The sequence below is a fragment of the Medicago truncatula genome, chromosome 4 (assembly GCF_003473485.1).
Source record: "Medicago truncatula cultivar Jemalong A17 chromosome 4, MtrunA17r5.0-ANR, whole genome shotgun sequence".
Taxonomy (NCBI): domain Eukaryota; kingdom Viridiplantae; phylum Streptophyta; class Magnoliopsida; order Fabales; family Fabaceae; genus Medicago; species Medicago truncatula.
Genome location: NC_053045.1, coordinates 34683831 through 34704966, shown reverse-complemented (window position 1 = coordinate 34704966; position 21136 = coordinate 34683831). Strand labels below are relative to the sequence as shown.

Sequence of the window (21136 nt, the reverse complement as noted above, 5' to 3'; positions counted from 1 at the left end):
GTTAAAAAATCGTAAGAACCTTCATGATGAAATGTTGGAGTTTTTAAATGAAATACGAATTAATTAGAAATTGTTTTAAAAAATTAATAGTTATTGGAAATGAAAATTCATAATTAATCCTTTGTTCAGTTGGAAAATTTTAGTTTTTTTTTTCTTTTTCTGCGAAAAGCCATATTTTAACATCCTAAACATGCATGAAAAAAATTATAAAAAAATTCAATCTCCAGGTCACTTGTGTGGACTTCGCGTATATTACATAATCAATAAATAGGAAGAATCTCATTTATTCTTACAAGGTCATTTTTCAGACTTAACGCATATTACAAGATCAATTTAAACGATTAACCCTTCAAAATATGAGTGGTAAAACTAGTTAAACTTGAAAGTTACTTAACTTAGGTTTTGTTTGGGAGTTTGGAGGGGAGGGGAAGAGAAGACTTTAGAGGGGTTTGAAATATAGGGGTTTGAAAATTGAAAAAGTAACAACTCTAAAAAATTATTATTTTGAACGTGAAGTTCTGCACACCATCATGCATCAATTAGTTCCTTCACATGTTAATGAAACATGTAACTGCAACAAACAAAATGGTAACATAAATTAATGGATGTCTAGCTGGGAACACTGCATAAACATCGCCTTTGGCCACCAAGTAACCAATATAACAGTTTCTGAAGATCAAGACTTTCCTTGCCTTCAATATGTCCTGTTGTAGGCAGACAATTTCATAGACTAAAAGATTACAATGCATGCATAATGCATTTCTAAGCATATAGTATTATATTGTAATGATGCCATTTTATCAAAATCAACGCTATTCCCTAAAAAAAATTGAGGGATGAGTTGGAAGCTTGATGCATGGAGAGCATTGCCAGATCATGGTGAGGTAGCTGAGATTCAAATCAAGAAGATATAATTTCATACTAATTAGGTGACACTTGAGGAACACAAATATTCGTTTTGTCTCCCTCAATCGGTTACTTTGTTTGCTATATATGAAGGCAAAAAGCAAACAGAAACTCAAGTTTTCAAATAAGCTCTTGTATATTATCACTTTCTAACCTTTTGAGAAGAAAAAATGGCAGTCATTGAAACAAACACAAAAAGCTCTCTGCACCTTCGCAGCAACAGTTTACCCTCCTCTCCTCACCCTCTTGTATCACAATTTGAGGACAATTTGAAAATATTGAATAATTCTGAAGGCACCACTTCATTGTCATCATCATCGGTATGCAACAAACTTAATGGAATGCAGGATTTGAATGACTGCATTGGTAAGTTACTTCAATTGCCAACTGAACAACAAGCCTTATCACGAGAATGCAATGAAAGATCGGTTAATGACCTACTAGAAGGTTCACTTAGAATCTTGGATATCTGTAGTATAGCTAAGGATTTCCTTTCGCTATCAAAGGAAAACATGTATGAACTACAATCAGTCATCAGAAGAAAGAGAGGAATTGAAACTGGATTCACAGTTGAGGGTGTAAAATACATGGCTTTTAGGAAGAACATGAAGAAGCAAATTCGAAAGGCGTTGGTAAATTTGAAAACAATGAAGAATGAGTCGATTGATTCTTCCTCAAACAAAGACAATAACTCTTCACCTATGTTTGGATTATTGAAAGAAGCAGAAGCGGTCACTCTTTACTCACTAGAACATCTATTGCTATTTATCTCTGATCCTAAAGGACACTCAAAACACAGCAGATGGTCAATAATATCCAAGCTGATGCATTCTAAAAGAGCAGTCTCCGACTCTCAAGAATCAGACACAAATGAATTTGAGAAGGTAGATTCAGCTTTGTTGTCTCTCATCAGCCACAACAAGACTTCATCTGCTGACAATTTTCAAAGTCACATGGAAAATTTGGAGATTTGCATTCAAGATCTAGAAATAGGAGTTGAACACATCTCAAGAAAATTAATTAGAAATAGAGTTTCACTTCTTAACATTTTCAACCACTAACCGTAGTGTCTATATCATTTTTGCACACTCAATTTTCGCTCACGAGTACTGTTACATAACTGTACATGAATGTAATTATATATCTTCTTTTTAATAGTGAATATTATTATACAGGGATCAAATCCTTATTAGTTCAACATCTATCTATCTTTCTCAGTTCCCTTCAAAATTTTATTTTTCTTTCAAATACTCTCCATTAAAATATAATACTTATACAGCAACCTGTAAATGTTAGAGATTACTATTACTATACATCATGGCCATGTTCTCAAGTTGAATGCATATCCTAGTTGTCAATCACCAAACCACCATTAGGTTCATGATTAAATAAAAAGTCTTCCACATATTCTCAAGTTTTATATGCTAATAACACCGATAAATAAGTTGGTTGTGTTTCACCTATTTATGATCAGCTAATTAGTATTAAAATTTGGAGCTAACATGCAGTATATTAATAATTGATTAAATAATAGATATGAAGTTGGGGACACTGAAAACTATAGCCATCATAATGTACTAATTGTATTAATACCAGAACAAGAAGATTCTTCTTGCCTCCAATTGATCCACTGAAAGCAGACAAATTCAAAATATTGCATGCTATTATAGAATAGAAAATAGCTTCTTCTGCAAACAAATGATATAATAGTCATTAACTTGCATGATCAGCAGAGATTGAAATTTTATATTAGCAACATGCAGAGATGCTGTTTATTCATGTGATGGCAAGTTAAAAATACAGGGATGCATTGGAAGATGCACGCGTGTATAGGAAACATTGCAACTTCAGCAAGAGGATAGCAAGGAAACCGAGAACCAAATCAAGAAAATATAACTGGTTGATCTCTTTTTCATTCACACGTTTATAGTCTTATTTTAATGGATTGAAACAATAACCAATGCAGTTCTTGTCTCTTCCACAGAGACATGCGCAGAAGAATTGCAGCCATTGTTTTATCCATCAGAGTAGTCCACACGTGCATTGAATGCAAGTTCTTGACGGGAACGTTAATATTTGCATTGAAAATATCATAATCATGGAAGTGAGAGAGCAGAGTGAAACAAAGTATTAGTTGGATGGTTTCCTCATGTGAGACACAACTAAACATTTTTTTCATAATATTATATCCAAATCTTGATTAGTTGGCACAAATTGTTTTCTCTTTTGCTATTTAAAAATGGCAATCTACCAGTGAAAACGTTTTTTTATATGCCCTCCTAATTTTCATATATCAAAGATCACAAGAAAGTCTACAAAATTGTTGATCACTAACGCTTGGAAAAATTATAATACACTTAAAAAATTATCACTCTGAACGTAAAGTTCTGCAAACGAGTATGCATCAATTACTTTCTCACCTGTTAATGAGACAGAGAACAAACAACATGTAAAATGGTAGCATATATTAATAGGTGTGTAGCTGGGGACACTGCATAAGCATCGCCACCGAGAAGTGACCGATATAACAGTGGCAGAAGATCCAGACTCCCCTTACCCTAAATGTCCTATTGCAGACAGACAATTTCATTGACTATTATATTGTAAAGATGCCATTTTGTAAGAATCAATGCGATTTCCGAGAAAAGTATTCAGGGATGAGTTGGAAGTATCATGCAAGTGGAGCATTACCAGATCACGGCAAGGTAGCTAAGATCCAAATCAAGATTATATAATTGCATACAGATTAGGTGACATTTGAGGAACAACAATATTCTTCTTGTCTTCCTTAATTGGTTAATTTTTTTACTATATATGAAGTGAAAAATCAAACCACTATAACTCAAGTTTTGAAACAAACTCTTGTAAACCTTCCAAGTTTCTGTTCTCAAAGAAGAAAAAAATGGCAGTCAATGAAACAAATATAAAGAGCTCTCTTCATATTCGCAGCAACAGCTTACCCTCCACACCTCACCCTCTTATATCATATTTTGAGAACAATTTGCAAATATTGAAGAGTTATGAAGGTGACTCTTCAGTGTCATCATCTTCGGTATGCAACAACCTTAATGGCATGCAGGATTTGCATGACTGCATCGATAAGTTCCTTCAAATGCCAATTGAACAACAAGCCTTATCACAGGAATGCAATGAAAAATGTGTCGATGACCTACTAGAAAGTTCTCTTAGAATATTGGATATCTGCAGCACAACCAAAGATTGCCTTTCGCTATCAAAGGAAAACATTCAAGAACTACAGTCGGTCATCAGAAGAAAGAGAGGAGTTGAAACTGGATTAGCAGTTGAGGGTGTAAAATATTTGGCTTTAAGGAAGACCACAAAGAAGCAAATTCAAAAGGCCTTTCTAAAATTGAAAGAAATGAAGGAGGAGTTGATTGCTTCGTCCTTAAACAAAAAGGACAATAATTCTTCACCTATGCTTGGATTCTTGAAAAAAGCAGAAGAAGTCACTGTGAGCTCACTAGAGCATTTGTTGCTATTTATCTCTAATCCAAAAGGACACTCAAATAACAAAAGATGGTCAGCAATATCCAAGTTGATGCATTCTAAAAGAGTAGTTTGTGACTCTCAATATTCAGACACAAATGAATTTGAGAAAGTGGATGCAACTTTGCTGTCTCTCATCAGCCACAACCCTTCATCTACTGAAAATTTTCAAAGTCATTTGGAAGATTTGGAGATGTGCATTCAAGATCTAGAAATAGGAGTTGAACAAATATCAAGAAAATTAATTAGAAATAGAGTTTCACTTCTTAACATCTTTAACCACTAATCAGAGTGTCTATATGATTTTTGTGCACTCAATTTTTCACCACGAGTGTTACATAACTGTACATGAATGTTAATATGTCTTCTTAGTAAGTGAATACTATTATTATCTAAAGATCAAAACCTTATTACTTCCACACCTATCTCTGTTGCTCAGTTCCCTTCAAAACCTTATCTTTCAACAAACTTTTTTACTTCTTAATAAATTTCTGTTTCTCTTTTTGGTAAAAAAAAATGAAGGATGAAAAAATTGGTGGACAAGAATTAAAATAAAATAATTCGAAACCTCAGCAAAAATTAAGTATGCCAACATGATACTCAAGGTCAACTTAAATGCATAAGCTAGTTTTCATCATCAAATTAGTATTAAAATTAGTAGCTAACATGCATTAGATAAATTATACATAAGAATACAATTACAACTTGTCTGCAAAGAAAAATTTGTATATCTATTGCTCATTAGTTTTGCATATAAGCTTTTTAAAGTTGTTAGTAAACCAGAATCTTAATTAATCATAGAAATATCGTTATATATGCCTTTAGTGTTATGCATTTGGAAAGATTGAAGGTCGTTTCTGTCCAAAGCCATATCTTCTTTTTTTTGATAAAATAGGAAATGCTATAAAATCAGGAGGTGGCCTGAACCAGACAGTACAAACTAAGCCATAAGGCTCAAATAGAAGGACCTAGAGTGTCCCTATACAAAAGAGGTAGGACAAATGAAGGGGGGGAGTCCCACCACTGAAAGAAGTTAAATGCCAGGCCCTGCCCATTTTTAGCGAGGGCATCAGCTACAAGATTACTACCTCTAAGAATATGATTAAAATTACAACTAATAATGCTGCAGAACCGAATACAATTCTTCCAACGATTTAGCAAATGCCAAGGAATCCCAGAAGAGGTGCGAAAGGCCTTAACAACAAGGAGAGAATCTGTTTCAATCAGAACATGAGAAAGCTGCAGATCCATGGCTTTTTCCAAAGCAAGCATGCATGCACAAAATTCAGCCTCAAGAGAAGAAGCATAGCCTATGTTTTGAACCATATCACCCAAGAAACTAGCATGTGTATCCCTAAGAACAAAACCGACAGAGCCATTAGGATGAGAACCAAAAGATGAGCCGTCACAATTGATCTTTACCCAACCAAAATCCGGAGGCAGCCAGTGAGAGGCTTGAGGGGTGTGTGCTCTGCTAGTCTTCAAAGGGATGCCAAACAATTGAGACATCCGTAAGTCTTTCATATCAGCTGTACTAGGAGCCATAACCATAACCAAAGCCATATCTTCACTCAGTAACTAGTTGAAAATACTCTATAATTAATTGAGTATCTTCACTAGGTAATCAATTTTAATCTTTTTCAAAGTCTTAATTGGATAAAGGACAAAGAACTCTACAACTGAGCATCTCCAAGATATGAATCAATATTTAATTATTTATCAAATGCAAGACCAGTATTCATCAAATGCAAGACCAATATATCAAGTATTATTCGAAAAAGGGGTGCAACAAGTATTTTAAGTTCTCTCCGACGTTTTCCTCACTCTTGCCTTATTCAAAACTTCTTTAACAAGTATTTTAAGGCTACTTGTTAACATAAACTTATGAAGAAAAAAAACATGTTTGAAGAGGTAAACCTCAAATTGGATTTCACTTATTAATCTAAACTTGTAAATGTTAAGCTGTATTAGTAATAAACTGGCGTTTCCTCTTCTCTCTTAAACTTCCCTGTCTTTATGAGGCAATGCAATCTTGCATATTTGCACAAACAAGAGAAGTTGAAAACATGAAAAGGCTACAAAACCACTTGGAAAAAATGGGGTTGCTTGTTCAAGACTTTGAAGAATGGCTTGAGTTTTTGTTTAGGCATTTGATTAAGATTAGAGTTGTCCCTCTTAGCATCCTCAATCAATGATTGGAAATTTAGATTATAGATATATACAGGTACATGGAAATTGTAAATAATATATATTTTTTTTTAATTGAATGTTGCTGCTCAAATTAAAGGTAATATTTTCTTTTTGACTAAGTTTTTTCTTTTGTTTTGGAATATGCTAAATTAGCCCACCTAAATTTAGGCATGGCAACAAAACCCATACCCGTGGTTACCCACCCGAACCAAATCCAATTTGACGGATTTTCTTCGTTTTGACTGGGTTTGGGTATGAGTTTGAGCTTTCCCCGATTTCAAAACGCGGGTATGGGACGGGTAACGGGTATATAGGTACCCACCCCGAAACCATACCCAAACCCGTCCCAAATGCAGAAAACTACTTTATGTTGATATGTCATGTTAGTTTGTTTGATAACTGCCGTGTTATAAAAACTATCATTGATATTTAACGGAACAACTAAATCAATCGGTCAAACAAATGTTAAAGTGAACATATTGTTGGATAATGCATTACAATATTTCTCTAGAGGTTGCAAAAAAACTTCTATTTTTTATTAAAAAAAATTATTCAATACGGGGATGAGGATGGGGTGGAGATACCCGAACCCGTTGGGGACGGAGATGAGATTCAATTTCTCATCCTCGTTGGATATGGGTAGGGTAACAGGTAAGTATATGAGAATCAGGTATGAGGACGGGAAATGTAAAACCCGTCCCCACCCCGCCCCATTGCCATGCCTATCTAAATTGATACCGAGGAGAATCGAACGTGAGCACAATCCAAGGTCCTGAACCAAAACTACAAGACCAACCTAATTAAGTGGGTTTAAAGGTTATATTAATGTTGATTGAATGATATAGATGTGAAGTTGACACTGCAAAATATAGTCATCATCATGTATTAATTGTATCAATACCTAAAGAAGAAGATTCCTCTTGCCACTAATTGATCATCTGAAGGTAGACAAAGTCAAAGACTACTTTCTTTTTTTTAATAGAACGGATTATCCTTCTGCAAACAAAATATATCATTGGCAATACAATGCATGCTCTTCATATATTGGAATTTTATACTAGCAAGTAGCAAGATGCAAAGCTGCCATTTATTCGTGTGATGCCAAGTAAAAAATTCATGTCTGAGACGACGTAGAATGTATTGGAAACCTTTGGTAGATGATAGCAAGGAAGCTGAGGAACAAATAAAGATAAGGTAATGTGCTATATGTAGGTGGACCAAACCAATGAAACAAAATAGTCTCAAGTCTAAAGCAGCTCTACATATTATCACCCACCTTCTTGACACTTTCATTTTCAAAATAGCACCATGTAGTTGGTTTTCTTTGGCATGGTAGGTTTCAAAATGTACATCTTTTGCCGTCATAATTTATTTCCAAAATTTTTCTTTGTCCGTCTAACAAATCAAACTTGCGTTTAGGTATCCGATTCACGAAATCCCTGCGGGATCAACACTTAAAAATTTAAACACAACATTTTTCACCGTTCATAATCTATCAACTCAATCTAAATGTATATTCATATATTTCATTTTGACATTACTAAATGCAAAACTAAGTTCTCATTGCACCTACTTGATTTTATATCTCTACCTTTCTCACAGGCAAAAATCAACCAAATTTGCAAAACAAACCCTTGACGATGGCTCTTCCTATTTTTGGCTTAACTACTTATAACCTGAAAGGGTCAATTTTGACTCTTCCGGAAACATCTGATTCACATGAAATGAACTCTTAGTTGAAGGCTGCCGATGTTTGGTTAAAGAGTTTGAAGGTTGAGGTTCATCATGACTCCAAAATAGAAAAGCTGCTTGTTGGCATTATATCTGTATAAACTTGTGCTTGAATATTAAATCTAAACTTCAATTTTTGTTAACAAAAAATTTAAATTGAATATAAAGTGAAAGGTATATAAAATATTAAATTTCAATTAGTATCATGTAGCTAGATTTCTAACTAGGAGATTAGGTGAGTGACTTCAAATAGAGAGAGAAGCACCATTGTTTGTGGGTGTAAGATTGAGTATTTTGGTGGCTTCCTCCAAAACCCATGATTCTGGGGATTGATAGAGAGATGAGGAAGCACCGTAGCAAGACGCAAGTATGTTAGTGCTGATGACTCCTGTATTGAGTGCCATCACTGCCATTCCTTTAGGAAACTCTTCAGCAACAGACTTGGTGAGTCCTTCAATTTCCCATTTGGATGCAAAGTAAGGTGCTACGAGTGCAGCACCTGATCTTATCCCTCCCTCTTCATTCTTGTTCTTTTTAACCATCAAAGAAATGAAGTGCCTCAACACATTGACATTACCTTTCAAGTTGGTATCCATCACCAAATCAAACTCTTCAGACAAAACCTCCCACATCTTGTTGTTCTTGTTAATGACTCCAGCGTCGTTCACTATAATATTTGGAGGACCTCCATTTTTCTCCATAACAATGCACGCCATCTCTTCATCTCTTCAACCCTGTTCTTGAACTTAAAATCAATATTGAGGAATAAATATGTTGTTGTTGGGAAGTTGAGATTGAAGGAAGTCGAGCTTATCTTGATCACCTGAACATCCAATAATGGTGTGGTCGTGATAAGCCAATTCAATTGCAAGAGCCCTTCCGAGGCCTTTGCTAACACCAGTTATCATCACTGTTCGATTTCCTTTGCTCCTCCCTATTCCAATTCCAATTTCAATCCCTTTTCCTCCGCCTCTCTCACCGTCACTACCAACCATTTCCTATCCAATTCTTCTTCCACTTTTTCAATTCTATACTTCTTGAGAGCATATTTATAATCTATTAGATTCATGCATTTTTTTTTATTTTTAATGTAAAATATTATTTTATATAATAAAATCCTATTTTATTATATAATTTGTTGTTTACTTTGTTGGTTTTTTTTTTTTTAAATATTTGTATGTATTAAAAATGTATAATTATTATGCTTTTAAAGGATATACACAATAAAACATAACCATAAGTTTTCAATTAGTTAAAGATATTGCCTAATAATTAAGGATTTGATCATGTTTTTCTTTATTAGGAAAATATAAAAAAACAAAAAATTGACGATAAAATTCACGAGAACATATTTATTAAAAATTGATACTTTTAAAGGATAATTATTATGTATTAAAAATATCTTCTTGACACTTGACTTATTGCATGCATTCCTCGTGAGTGATGATGATACTTGCTTTATTGTATGGATAACACTTAACTTGCTGCATGTATTCCTCATGAGTAACAACACTTGACTCGTGAGGGAAACATGCAACAAGCCAAGTGTCAAGAGGATACATGCAGCAAGTCAAGTGTTACTCATGCAATAAACCAAGTGTTACTCATGCAACAAATCAAGTGTCATGAATCTTGAAAAATACATGCAACAAGTCAAATGTCAAGAGGAATACATGTAGCAACCCAAGTATTACACATGCAATTGACCAAGTGTCATGGCTCATGTGAAATACATGCAACAAACCAAGTGTCAAGAGAAATACATGTCAAGTGTTACCCATACAATAAATCAAGTATCATGATTCATAAGGAATACATGCAATACGCCAAGTGTCAAAAAGATATTTTTAATACATAATAATTATATATCCTTTAAAGTATAAATTTTTAATAAATTTGTTCTCGTGAATAAACATATTCTAATAAATATGTTGACGTGAATTTTATAATTTTTTTTTATATTTTCCTAATAAAGAAAAATATGATCAAATCCTTAATTTTTAAGCAATATCTTTAATTTGGAGAAAACTTTTGGTTATGTTTTATTGTGTATATCCTTTAAAAGCATAACAATTATACATTTTTAATACATACAAATATTTAAAATAAAAAAAAATAAAACACAATAAGGTAAACAACTAATTAAATAATAAAATAGGATGAAAAAATTGGATTTTATTCTATAAAATAATATTTTTACATCAAAAATAAAAAAATGCATGAACCTAATAGATTATAAATATGCTCTCAAAAATTATAGAATTGAGAAAGTGGAAGAAGAATTGGATTGAAGATGGCTGGTAGTGACGGTGATAGAGGCGGAGGAAAAGGGATCGAAATGGGAATTGAAATAGGGAGGAGTGAAGGAAATCGAATAGTGATTAAAACTAACGTTAGCAAAGGCCTCGGAAGGGTTCTTGTGATTGAATTATTGGCTTATCGCAGCCACACCATTATTGGATGTTCATGTGATCAGGATAAACTCGACTTCCTTCAATCTCAACTTCCCAATAACAACCATCATCTATTCCTCAATATTGATGTTAGGTGCAATAACAGAGTTGAAGAGATGGCGTGCATTTTTATGGAGAAAAATGGAGGTCCTTCAGATATTATAGTGAACGGCGCCGGAGTCGTTAACAAGAACAACAAGATGTGGGAGGTTCCGTCTGAAGAGTTTGATTTGGTGATGGATACCAACTTGAAAGGTGCTGCCAATGTGTTGAGGCCCTTCATACCTTTGATGGTTAAAAATAAAAAGTATGAAGAGGGAGGGATAATAGTGAACATGTCTTCAGGTTGGGGAAGATCAGTTGCTGCACTTGTAGCACCTTACTGTGTATCCAAATGGGCAATTGAAGGACTTACCAAGTCTGTTGTTGAAGAGTTGCCTAAAGTAATGGCAGTGGTGGCACTCAATCCAGGGGTCATCAACACTAACATGCTTGCTTTTTGCTATGGTGCTTCCTCATCTCTTTATCGATTCCCAGAATCATGGGTTTTGGAGGCAGCCACCAAGATACTCAATCTTACACCAACAGATAATGGTTCTTCTCTCTCTATTTGAAGTCACTCACCTAATCTCCTAGCTAGATATCTACTTACATGATTGATTATCGACTTGATTTGTATTAGTATTTTGTTCCTAACTAGTCTCATGAATCTGGATGTAATCGTCCGAGTAAGGCTAATTATCTTAATATGAAACAAATAAAAAATGTTCTCGTTAATTTTTTTTCATCAATTAGGATATTTTATTTTGCCTATAAACTAAGAATACAATGTGATCCTGTATTTTTATATAATACTTTTAATAAGTAAAAATTTATGTTTATATTTTAGGGTAAATATCCTTTAAAATTAGAGATATAATGCATTTTGTAATACCGATAAATTAAAATTAGATCAAATCCCAATCAATCAATTTGGATTTTTAAATTAGATCTAATATAATCCTTAAATAAATCTTAGGAAATCAAATATAAACTAATTCTAATTCAAGCTTAATTTTTAGCTATGATGATATAGGACAATTTGGTTGGTGAGTCGAGAAACATCAACGGTGTAACACTCCAATTTTCATAATTTCGCATTAGTTTAAGTAGCCAATAGAGATATACCTCATATTAGTAAAGTTGGTTTGGAAGTTAGTTAGACCAACCAAAGCCCTTTATGAGAATTTGATGGTCTATGAAGAACCTACAATTTAGGTCCAATATATATAATGAGTATATAAAAAAAATTAAATTTTCATAGTGTGAAAATAATTTGCTTGAAGAGTATAAGGGGGTGTGAGATGGTTTCTTTTGATTTTAACGGAAGGGTTTGAGATGGTGGAAGGCTAGGCATTTGAACTCCCTTTATAAAATCACAAAAAATTATAAACGAGTCAACAAAGAACACCCTACTATTACCAACCACATCTCCTATTAGAATTTAAGCAATGTTTTTTAGGGCCTAGTGAACCCCTAATTTTTGTTCAGGCCCAAATTTCATACTGATATTTTTAGGCCTAGGACGGTCGCCTTGTGCCTCTTCAACCCTCGGAATGTTTTTCGCCTTCTTAATGATTCTTGCATCCAGCTACACTAGAATTTTAGGTAGTTTCATAAGTATACACCAAATCCTCTTCAACCACAGAACGTCTCCCGCTTCCGTGAAGATCTCCTTGCATCCAATCACCCTTGATCTTTTAGATAATCACACAAGTCATGCCATACATACTTCAAACTCATAAATGCCTCCTATCTTCTTCAAAAATTATGTTGCTAACAACTAGAGCCTAGCACCCAAGGTCTCCATAGTTGTACCATTTATGGTGTCATCAACTCCACCTTACGATGAGCTTTCTCTACATCAACTTGCAAATGCGTGCATCCACTATGACTTTCACTTTGAAACTCCACCTCAAAGGTTGATCATGAGTATTCTTACCGTCAACTCTTCAGGCTGATGTTGAGTGTTTAATGTCTGTACAAACGACCGCCGCTCTATAAGGCATCAGTCCAAAGGTGAGAGACATCACCTTCTTCATCACCCCAACAAGACACAACCAAAGCACCCACATCCTCATAACCCTCGAAGACAATTTGTGCGGAGTTACCATTGTTCTCTGGACAATCCTGCTCGAAGTAACCCATCTTGTGATAGTTAAAGTACTTAAACTTTGACTTGTTACCATTATTTCCACGGTTACCTCTACCTCCATCATTCCCTCTTGAAACACTTAGGTCTTCACTGTTTTCATCAACTCTCAAGTCCTTGGACTTGGTCAACTCCTTGGTTCTCAAAGTCGTTTGAACTTCTTCCTGGGTGGCAGTGCCTTTTTTGCCTTAGAGCATGGTATCCTTGAAAGATTCGAAAGATCTCGATAAAGCACACAACAAGAGTATAGCTTTATCTTCATCCTCAAGATGCACCTCAATATTTTCCAAATCTTCAAGGAATTTGTTGAACTATGTGAGTTGCTCAGTGATGGCCTTTGACTCCACCATCTTGAATGAGTAGAGTTGATGCTTTCGAAATTGCATATAAGCCAAGGATATGGTCATATACAACGACTCCAACTTTGACCATATCCATGCCGCGGTTGGTTCCTTTGCGACATCCCTTAAAACTTTATCCTCGAGGCACAAGACAATGTCACTTCGAGCCTTGAACGTCATCTCGGTCTTCTCCGCTTGTGACATGGTCACCGATAACGCACCTTCATCCTTAAAAGCTTGTGCACACTTTTGCTGTATCAAAATCGCTTTCATCTTGACCTTCCATAACCCAAAATCGTTACTTCTGGTGAACTTCTCGATATCCCACTTTGAACCCATGGTACATGATTATCGATTTGATCCTTGCCCCACGGTGGGCGTCAATTGTTGTGAATTCATTGAAAAATCACATGAATAAAGTATTTGATGTGTGGAGCAAATTAATCAAGCAACCAAAAGTATGTGGGTGACAGTTATAAACACAAGCAAAAGTACAAAATAGTGAGAGAGAGAGAGAGAGAGAGAGAGAGAGAGCAAATGAAAATTTGTTTACCTAGTTCGGTCCAATACTGACTTAGTCTGGGGGAGAGAGCAGCTCTCCGTTCCACTATAACGATGAGTAACTTTACAAAGAGATATCAAAAGGAAGAATTAGTTTTCAAACCTAATTCCACCCAAAGTCTTGAATCTTTTCCCGTGACCATGAGACTATATCCTAATAGTGTTTTGTTTAAGGTGAATCAAAACAATCCCAACCCTAGTGTTTGTTGCCAAGAGAAATCTCTATAAACCCTAGTTTGTTTTTTGTTTCTAATCCCTGTTTTTCTACTCTCTACCTAATTTTCATCTAATACAAGGTTTATATTTATAGTAAAATTATCCCTCAAAAATTGGAACAAATCCATGCTTAAAAATATGTTTCTATTTTTCTGCATAAGTGTAAAATCGTGCGCGGATTTTATCACTTCGGATACCGATTTTTGTCGAGACAGAAGTCTCTAAACTCAGCCAAAATTGGGCCCCGATTTTAGCAGTCCGACAAAACTCCAATTTTAAGTCATACTACAACAAAAGCTATATAACTAATCAAACTAATCAAAAGAGTAGAGTATACCTGATGGCCATTGAATTGTGAGCATCAGATCCAACTTCATAAAGATCATTCTGAACATCAACTAGCGGATCACTAACAACCTCAACACGAAGTTGACAGGTCAGTCTTTTGATGATATAAAAATATTGAAATCATCATCAAGTGCATGAGCCAAAGAACAAAGTGCATCAACATCATCTTGGAGCTCACTGTTTTTCTTGTAAATAAGAAGAAGTTCAACGGACAGACATCATCAAACCATCTAACAAAGAATGTAAGAAATGATAAAATAAAATAAAAATGAAAGAGGTAATCAAGAAACTCCAATGTCAATAGAAATTCTAAAATTAGTATAATTCCATAAAAAAAATCAATGAATAAGTTTAAAAAAAATTAAACTACCAAGGATTATCTATTTCATAAAAAAATTAAACTAGAGGTCATCATCTACCAAGGATTATCTATTTCACATTGTTCTTATTTGCGAACCTAACATCAGTAAACTCAACCAATTATATTTGTCATTTTTTAAGCACAAGCCGTATTTATTCAAGTTTTAAGTACTACTATCGATTTTCCATTAAACAAGAAGAATCATGTTGCCATTAAGTGATCATCTGAAGGTAGACAAATTCAAAGACGGATTTTTTTTTTTTTTTTAATAGAATAAATTATATTTCTGCAAACAAAATATACCATTGGCAATACAATGCATTATCTTCATATATTGGAATTTTATACTAGCAAGTTACAAGATGCGAAGCTTCCATTTATTCGTGTGATGCGAAGTTAAAAATTCATGTCTGAGACGACGCAGAATGTATTGGAAACATTCGGTAGAGGATAGCATGGAAGCTGAGAATCAAATAAAGATAATGTAATGTGCTATATGTCTGAGACCAAACCAATGAAACAAAATAGTCTCAAAAACTCAGGTTTCAGATCTTGCTTCAATAGATCGCCTTCTTCACCTCATCCTTTCATATCATATTTAAAGAAGCACTAAAAACTTTAAAACTCTAAAACTCAGCATCTTCACCTGGTAATGAAGTTGAAACCATTAAAATCCAAGTCTTACTTGGGCTACTGACAAGTAAAGTACTCTAAAACTGAGCATCTCCATTCATAACTTATTCAAAGTGGCTAAAAAAGTCATAATATTTTAAACATGCACATCCTGCATGTAGCACAAACTTTATTGAAATATGCATCAATATTCACCAAATGCAAGGCAAAACAAAATATCAAATAATATTACAGATTAATAACTTGCCTTAAGTATGGACCAACCAAAAGAAATTATCTAATTAATAAGGCAAGTCCTTTTCTTTTTCATATCTACTTCTTCACATTATATTCCATTTTTCTAGTTTAAACGCCAAAAAATCTTTTTTTCTCTCAGGTTTCAGATCTTGCTAAGGAGCATCCTGGCATAAAAAAAAAAAAAAAACTATAGGAGCAGTGATATATCACCATGTAGTTGGTTTTCTGTGGCATGGTAGGTTTCTAAACATACATATTTTGCCATCATAATTTATTTCTTAAATTTTTCTGTCTTTCTAACAAATCGAACTTGTGTTTAGGTATCTGATTTACGAGATCCCTGGATCAACGCTTAAAAACTTAAATGCAGCATTTCTCACCTTTAATAATCTATCAACTCAATCTAATTGTCTATTCATATCTTTCATTTTGACATTACTAAATACACAACTAAGTTATCATTGCATCTACTTGATTTTATATCTCTTCCCATCTCACAGAAGAAGAAAAAAATCAATCAAAATTGCAAGACAAACCCTTGAAGATGGCTCTAACTATTTTTGGCTTAACTACTTATAACCTGAAAGGGTCAATTTTGACTCTTCCGGAAGAGTCAGATTCACATGAAATGAACTCTTTGTTGAAGGCTGCCGATGTTTGGTTAAAGAGTTTGAAGGTTGAGGTTGATCATGACCACAACTATTTTGTCAAGGATAGTAAGCGGTGAACCGAAAAATAGAAAAGTTGCAGATTCACTTGAAGCTTTTCTATTTTTCTATCCGCTGCTTACCATCCTTGACAAAATGGTTGTAGTCATGATGAACTTCAACCTTCAAACTATTTAACCAAACATCGGCAACCTTCAACAAAGAGTTGTGAATCTGATGCTTCCAGAAGAGTCAAAATTGACCCTTTGAGGTTATAAGTAGTTGAGACAGAAATAGGAAGAGCCATATTCAAGGGTTTGTCTTGCAATTTTGGTTGATTTTTGCATGTGAAAAAGGGAGAGATTAAAAACTCAAGTAAGTGCAATGAGAACTTGGTTGCGTAATGTCAAAATGAAAGATATGAATATACATTTAGATTGACTTGATAGATTAGATTATGAAAGGTGAAAAATGGTACGTTTATGTTTAAGTTTTTAATTGTTGATCCAGCAGTGATCACATAAATCGGATACCTAAACACAATTCAATTTGTCAAACGAACTAAGAAAAATTTAGGAAATAAATCATGACGGAAAAAAGATGTACATTTCGAAACCTACCATGCCACAGAAAACCAAGATATATCACAACTCCTATAGTTTTTTGATGTCAGGATGATACTCAACAAGATCTAAAACCTGTGAGAAAAAATATTTTTTACCGTTTAAAATAGAGAAAGAGAAGTGGAATATAATATGAAGAGGTAGATATATGAAAAAGAAAAGGACTTGCCTGAATTTATTTTGGTCCTTCAAACTTGGAAGCATTTTTTTACTTTTGATTGACCACATCTCTGTTGTCAATAGCTGCCGCTACCAGCGCGAAGCGGCCAAAAACTACAAAAACACGATGCAACACTACAAGGCGAAGCGTTTGGCGAAATCGGATGAAGCGGCCCATAGTCAGTGGTGCGGGGCGGAACAGCTGGATCTGAGTTTACGCGAATCAAATTGTAACCATCATCCTTTTTCACGGTCAAGAGAAAAAGAATGAGAAGAAATGAAAGAAATCTTTGATTATCTGAGAAAAATTGAGCAGGAGAAGTGAAGGAAAGAAGGTGATCTTTTATGCGGCGACTCAATGCATAGAATTAGGTATAGGGTTTATTTGTTAGTGAAGACTTATGTGGGCTAGTCAAATTTATACAACCCGAGAGTATAAATGGGCTTAAAAATAGGTGGGCTGGCCTTGTTTATTACTTTCATTGCACGGCCTCTTTTGACCTTTTATTTAATAAAATAAAAACAATAGTAACATATTTAAATAAAAATAGTACTATTTATTAAATAGATCAATAATGGTTATAAAAAATAATAGACCACTACTTGAGTAATAAAATAGGCCAAATACTCCATCGGTCCTTTAAGTTTCATGTTTATTTCAGATAGATCCTTTAAGTTTCTAAGGTTTCAGTTAGGTCCTTTAAGTTTCGAGTTTGTTTCGGATAGGTCCTTTAAGTTTCTAAGGTTTCAGATGGGTCAAATAAAATAATAGTAGTAATATAAGGTATTTTAGTATTTTTCATGAATTTTGTAATGTTTAAGGTATTTAGTATTTAGTATTTTTTTTTTAATAGCATGGTATTTTAGTATTAAATTTATTTGTGACTGTACCGCTGAAATAGCACCCAATACGCATCACGCTCTCTCGCCGCGCCAATTTTGGATTGGCCGCGCCGCGTCGCATTGACAACAGAGTTTCCCATGGTAGAGTATACATTAATATCTTATTCTTCTTCCTCATCATCATCACTAACAATCTCACCATTCTTCACCCTTTTGAGCAAGTTCATAGCAGATAGATCGGTGCAAACAGGGCATAGCAAGGCTGCTTGAGCTTGAGCATTTTTGAAGTCGAGTTTATACTGTTCACTGAAAAGCTCATCACTGACTGCCTTTTCCAGCTCAGATTTCTTCGTCAAAGCAAGCTTCATTCTTGGGATAGGTTCTTCGGCTGTCTTTTTCTTCCCTCTTCTCCTTAGTCTGGGAACAACCGGGAATGTCCTCGTCAGCAGAAGCCATTGGTACATTCCCCTCCAACAGATTCACCGAGTCCATATACATATTCTAACAAAAATACAAGAATCAGAAAAGAAATAATTGTTTTGACAGCATACAATACAAAGAGCATGCACTTTCACATCTATTAACAAATTAGGGTTATTTCCAAAGACAAATAAGGTAGGCACTACTCAAGGTTGTTGGATTCAACTATTTATTTACTTTATTTTCTTTTGAATCTAATTCTCCAAATTCCAAACCTCATATTGAAATAGGGTTATAGAAGAAAGTGATTGTTTCCAGTGTGGTCTACAAAGAAAGCTAATAGATCTCGATGAGACTGAACTTAGAAAAGAATGTGAAATTTTGTAGGAGGAATCAAAGACGGATAAAATTCCAACTGGCATCTACCACTCGCATAAATTCAACCCACCTCGACACTAAATTTAACTTGTAAAAAAAGAAAAGAGTATGCTAAACTAACAGTCCACGTTGCACACCACGGCTTTGCAGGTAATGTATTGCAAAGACCTTGACAAAAGCCCTTATTTGAAAGTAATCGAGTTAGAGCCACATTCATCACTGATAGAGCATGGCTTTAAAAAAGGTCTCAAGCATTTTACCGATATACATATTCTCAGAATGGAGCCCTGGATAACACCTTATGTTAACCGGATATATAGGTAATATCGTAATCATAGGTACACGTAATCCTAATCCAACAACTTGTATTTCACCCATAAAGTGCAGTCTAAAGAATAAAAGGATGGCTCGTTGTCCCTGATCAAACATTTGCCTAGAAATCACCCTCCTTATACAGCTCATTAGAGTATCTATTATGGAAGATATTGGTGCAGGCATATCTTCTTCGTGTTTCATTCAATTTTAATTAGACAACCCATTAATCAAAAGTGGGGGATATTGATTTCAATCAAATCATTATTAGAAATGTTATGTTAGTTGGACATTGAATGAGCTTGCATGTTGAACTTAGGGTCTGTTTGGCAAACAACATATTTGAGTGTCAAGCTTATTCGTACATTGAATGAGCTTGCATTTTGGACTTAGGGTCGGTTTTGTAAGCTCATTTTACTAAAAAAAAAAAAAGGCTCATTTGGTAACCATCACTTTCTCACGAGCATATAGCTTATTTTTACTGGCTTATAGAGTTTTTTAATAACATAATTCAAGTAGCCTATAGTTTATCATTTTTTATCTCAATTTTACCCTTGTACCCGTAATTGAAAAAAGTTAACTTATTAATTAAATATACCATTTTCATACTTATAGGCGGGCTTAACCTATCTGCAACTTTCTTAATAAAACCAACTCTTCTGGCTTCTTGGCGATAAATCCCACGACACAGTAGCAACCATCAGAGAATGTAAGGCTGTTGTGACATTTGACAATACTAGTTAACGACATCCACAACCGCGGCTTCACTTCGATAACTTGCAGCACCAACAACCACGAAAGTGCCCCCACTCTATTAATTATTTTGCTCAATATCTGATGTGGCAAGCTCTAAATCACTTGTCTATTTAATTTGTTAACATAGATCCTCAAAATCATACTCCAACACGTCATCCATCGTACGCTGCTCCATTTGAATTTTGCCACGTAGCTCAATATCTGATGTAGCAGACTCTAAATCACTTGCATTCATTCTAAGCTGTCACTCATCCACTCATATTCTCTTAATCCATAATTTTTCCACCTAGCTTTCTCTGTTCTGTTTGGATGCGTTAGTACTCTATTGATGAATAGATTATTATTACATACGTTATATATAAACTTGACCATCATAATATATATTATAGTTTTCAGAATCGCACTCCTACTACTGATAATCTTTTGCCGCGAGGCTAACAACAATTATGTGTGGGTGGTTGTGGATTTAATGAGGATATTCATCATCTGTTTTTTGCATTGTAACTTCTTTGGATCTATTTGGACATTTGTTTCTTATTGGCTAGGTTATGTTACGGTAACTCTAGCTCGCATTTCAGACCATTTACTTCAATTTGGTCATTTAGGAGGATCATCAAAGCATCATCGGTCAACTATGCATCTTTTATGGCTTTCTTATATTTGGGTGATTTCGAATGAAAGAAACAGTCATGTTTTCGAGTACAATTGGAACACTCTTTGCATCAATTGCTCGACAAAATTAAGTTTCAGACATTTTGGTGGTTGAAAGCGGAATACGCTATGTATATTAGCTTCTTCATTCTTTTTAAGTGCACTTCAATGACAACTGGAACAAATTGAAGTTTAGTGTCATCTCAGACACTCATGTTTGCATTAAAATTTTGATAACTCTCATTATCATCAAAATCTTTGTAATTATAGCACAACTTTCTAAATATGTTTTTCAATGTTAATCGCTTTCATAGTTTGTCTCTTTACTGTCAGAGGGCACACCCAAAATTATGAAGAACAACGAAGGTGAGCACCGACTATCAATACATTATCTTTCGTAAGTTATAAGGCTAGAAAGTCTCAAATGCTCATCCCATTGCACAAAGCTATGATAGATAACCCACAGTAATTTGCCGCACAATCCATGCTATGCTACTATCAGTATGGTAGCTAACCCACAGTAAAATGGCAACTACTTGACTGTTGCTGGGAATTAGCTACCTTTAATTCATAGCAAATCACCAATTTTCTTGTAGTGTAATACATTATCTTCCGTAAGTTTTTTTTTTTTTTTGAGAGAGAATCTTCTGTAGGTTATAAGGCTGGAAAGTA

At 34.5% G+C, this 21136-nt stretch overlaps 3 protein-coding genes and 1 pseudogene across 3 annotated transcripts; 3 read left to right on the top strand and 1 right to left on the bottom strand.

Annotated features, from left to right (window-relative positions):
• The first annotated feature begins 178 nt into the window (after positions 1-178).
• LOC11413939 (uncharacterized) lies at positions 179-2076 on the top strand. The gene has a single exon (XM_024782829.2). The coding sequence runs from the start codon at positions 1077-1079 to the stop codon at positions 1965-1967; it is 891 nt and encodes a 296-aa protein (XP_024638597.1). The 5' UTR covers positions 179-1076; the 3' UTR covers positions 1968-2076.
• Positions 2077-3700: 1624 nt separating this feature from the next.
• LOC11407676 (uncharacterized) lies at positions 3701-4803 on the top strand. The gene has a single exon (XM_003606903.4). It carries the CDS (start codon positions 3809-3811, stop codon positions 4697-4699), a length of 891 nt encoding a protein of 296 aa, XP_003606951.1. The 5' UTR covers positions 3701-3808; the 3' UTR covers positions 4700-4803.
• Positions 4804-8393: 3590 nt separating this feature from the next.
• On the bottom strand, positions 8394-9329 carry LOC11407675 (NADPH-dependent pterin aldehyde reductase-like; annotated as a pseudogene).
• A 1232-nt stretch (positions 9330-10561) lies between these two features.
• On the top strand, positions 10562-11476 carry LOC11420063 (NADPH-dependent pterin aldehyde reductase). The gene has a single exon (XM_039832938.1). It carries the CDS (start codon positions 10628-10630, stop codon positions 11399-11401), a length of 774 nt encoding a protein of 257 aa, XP_039688872.1. The 5' UTR covers positions 10562-10627; the 3' UTR covers positions 11402-11476.
• Positions 11477-21136: the final 9660 nt, after the last annotated feature.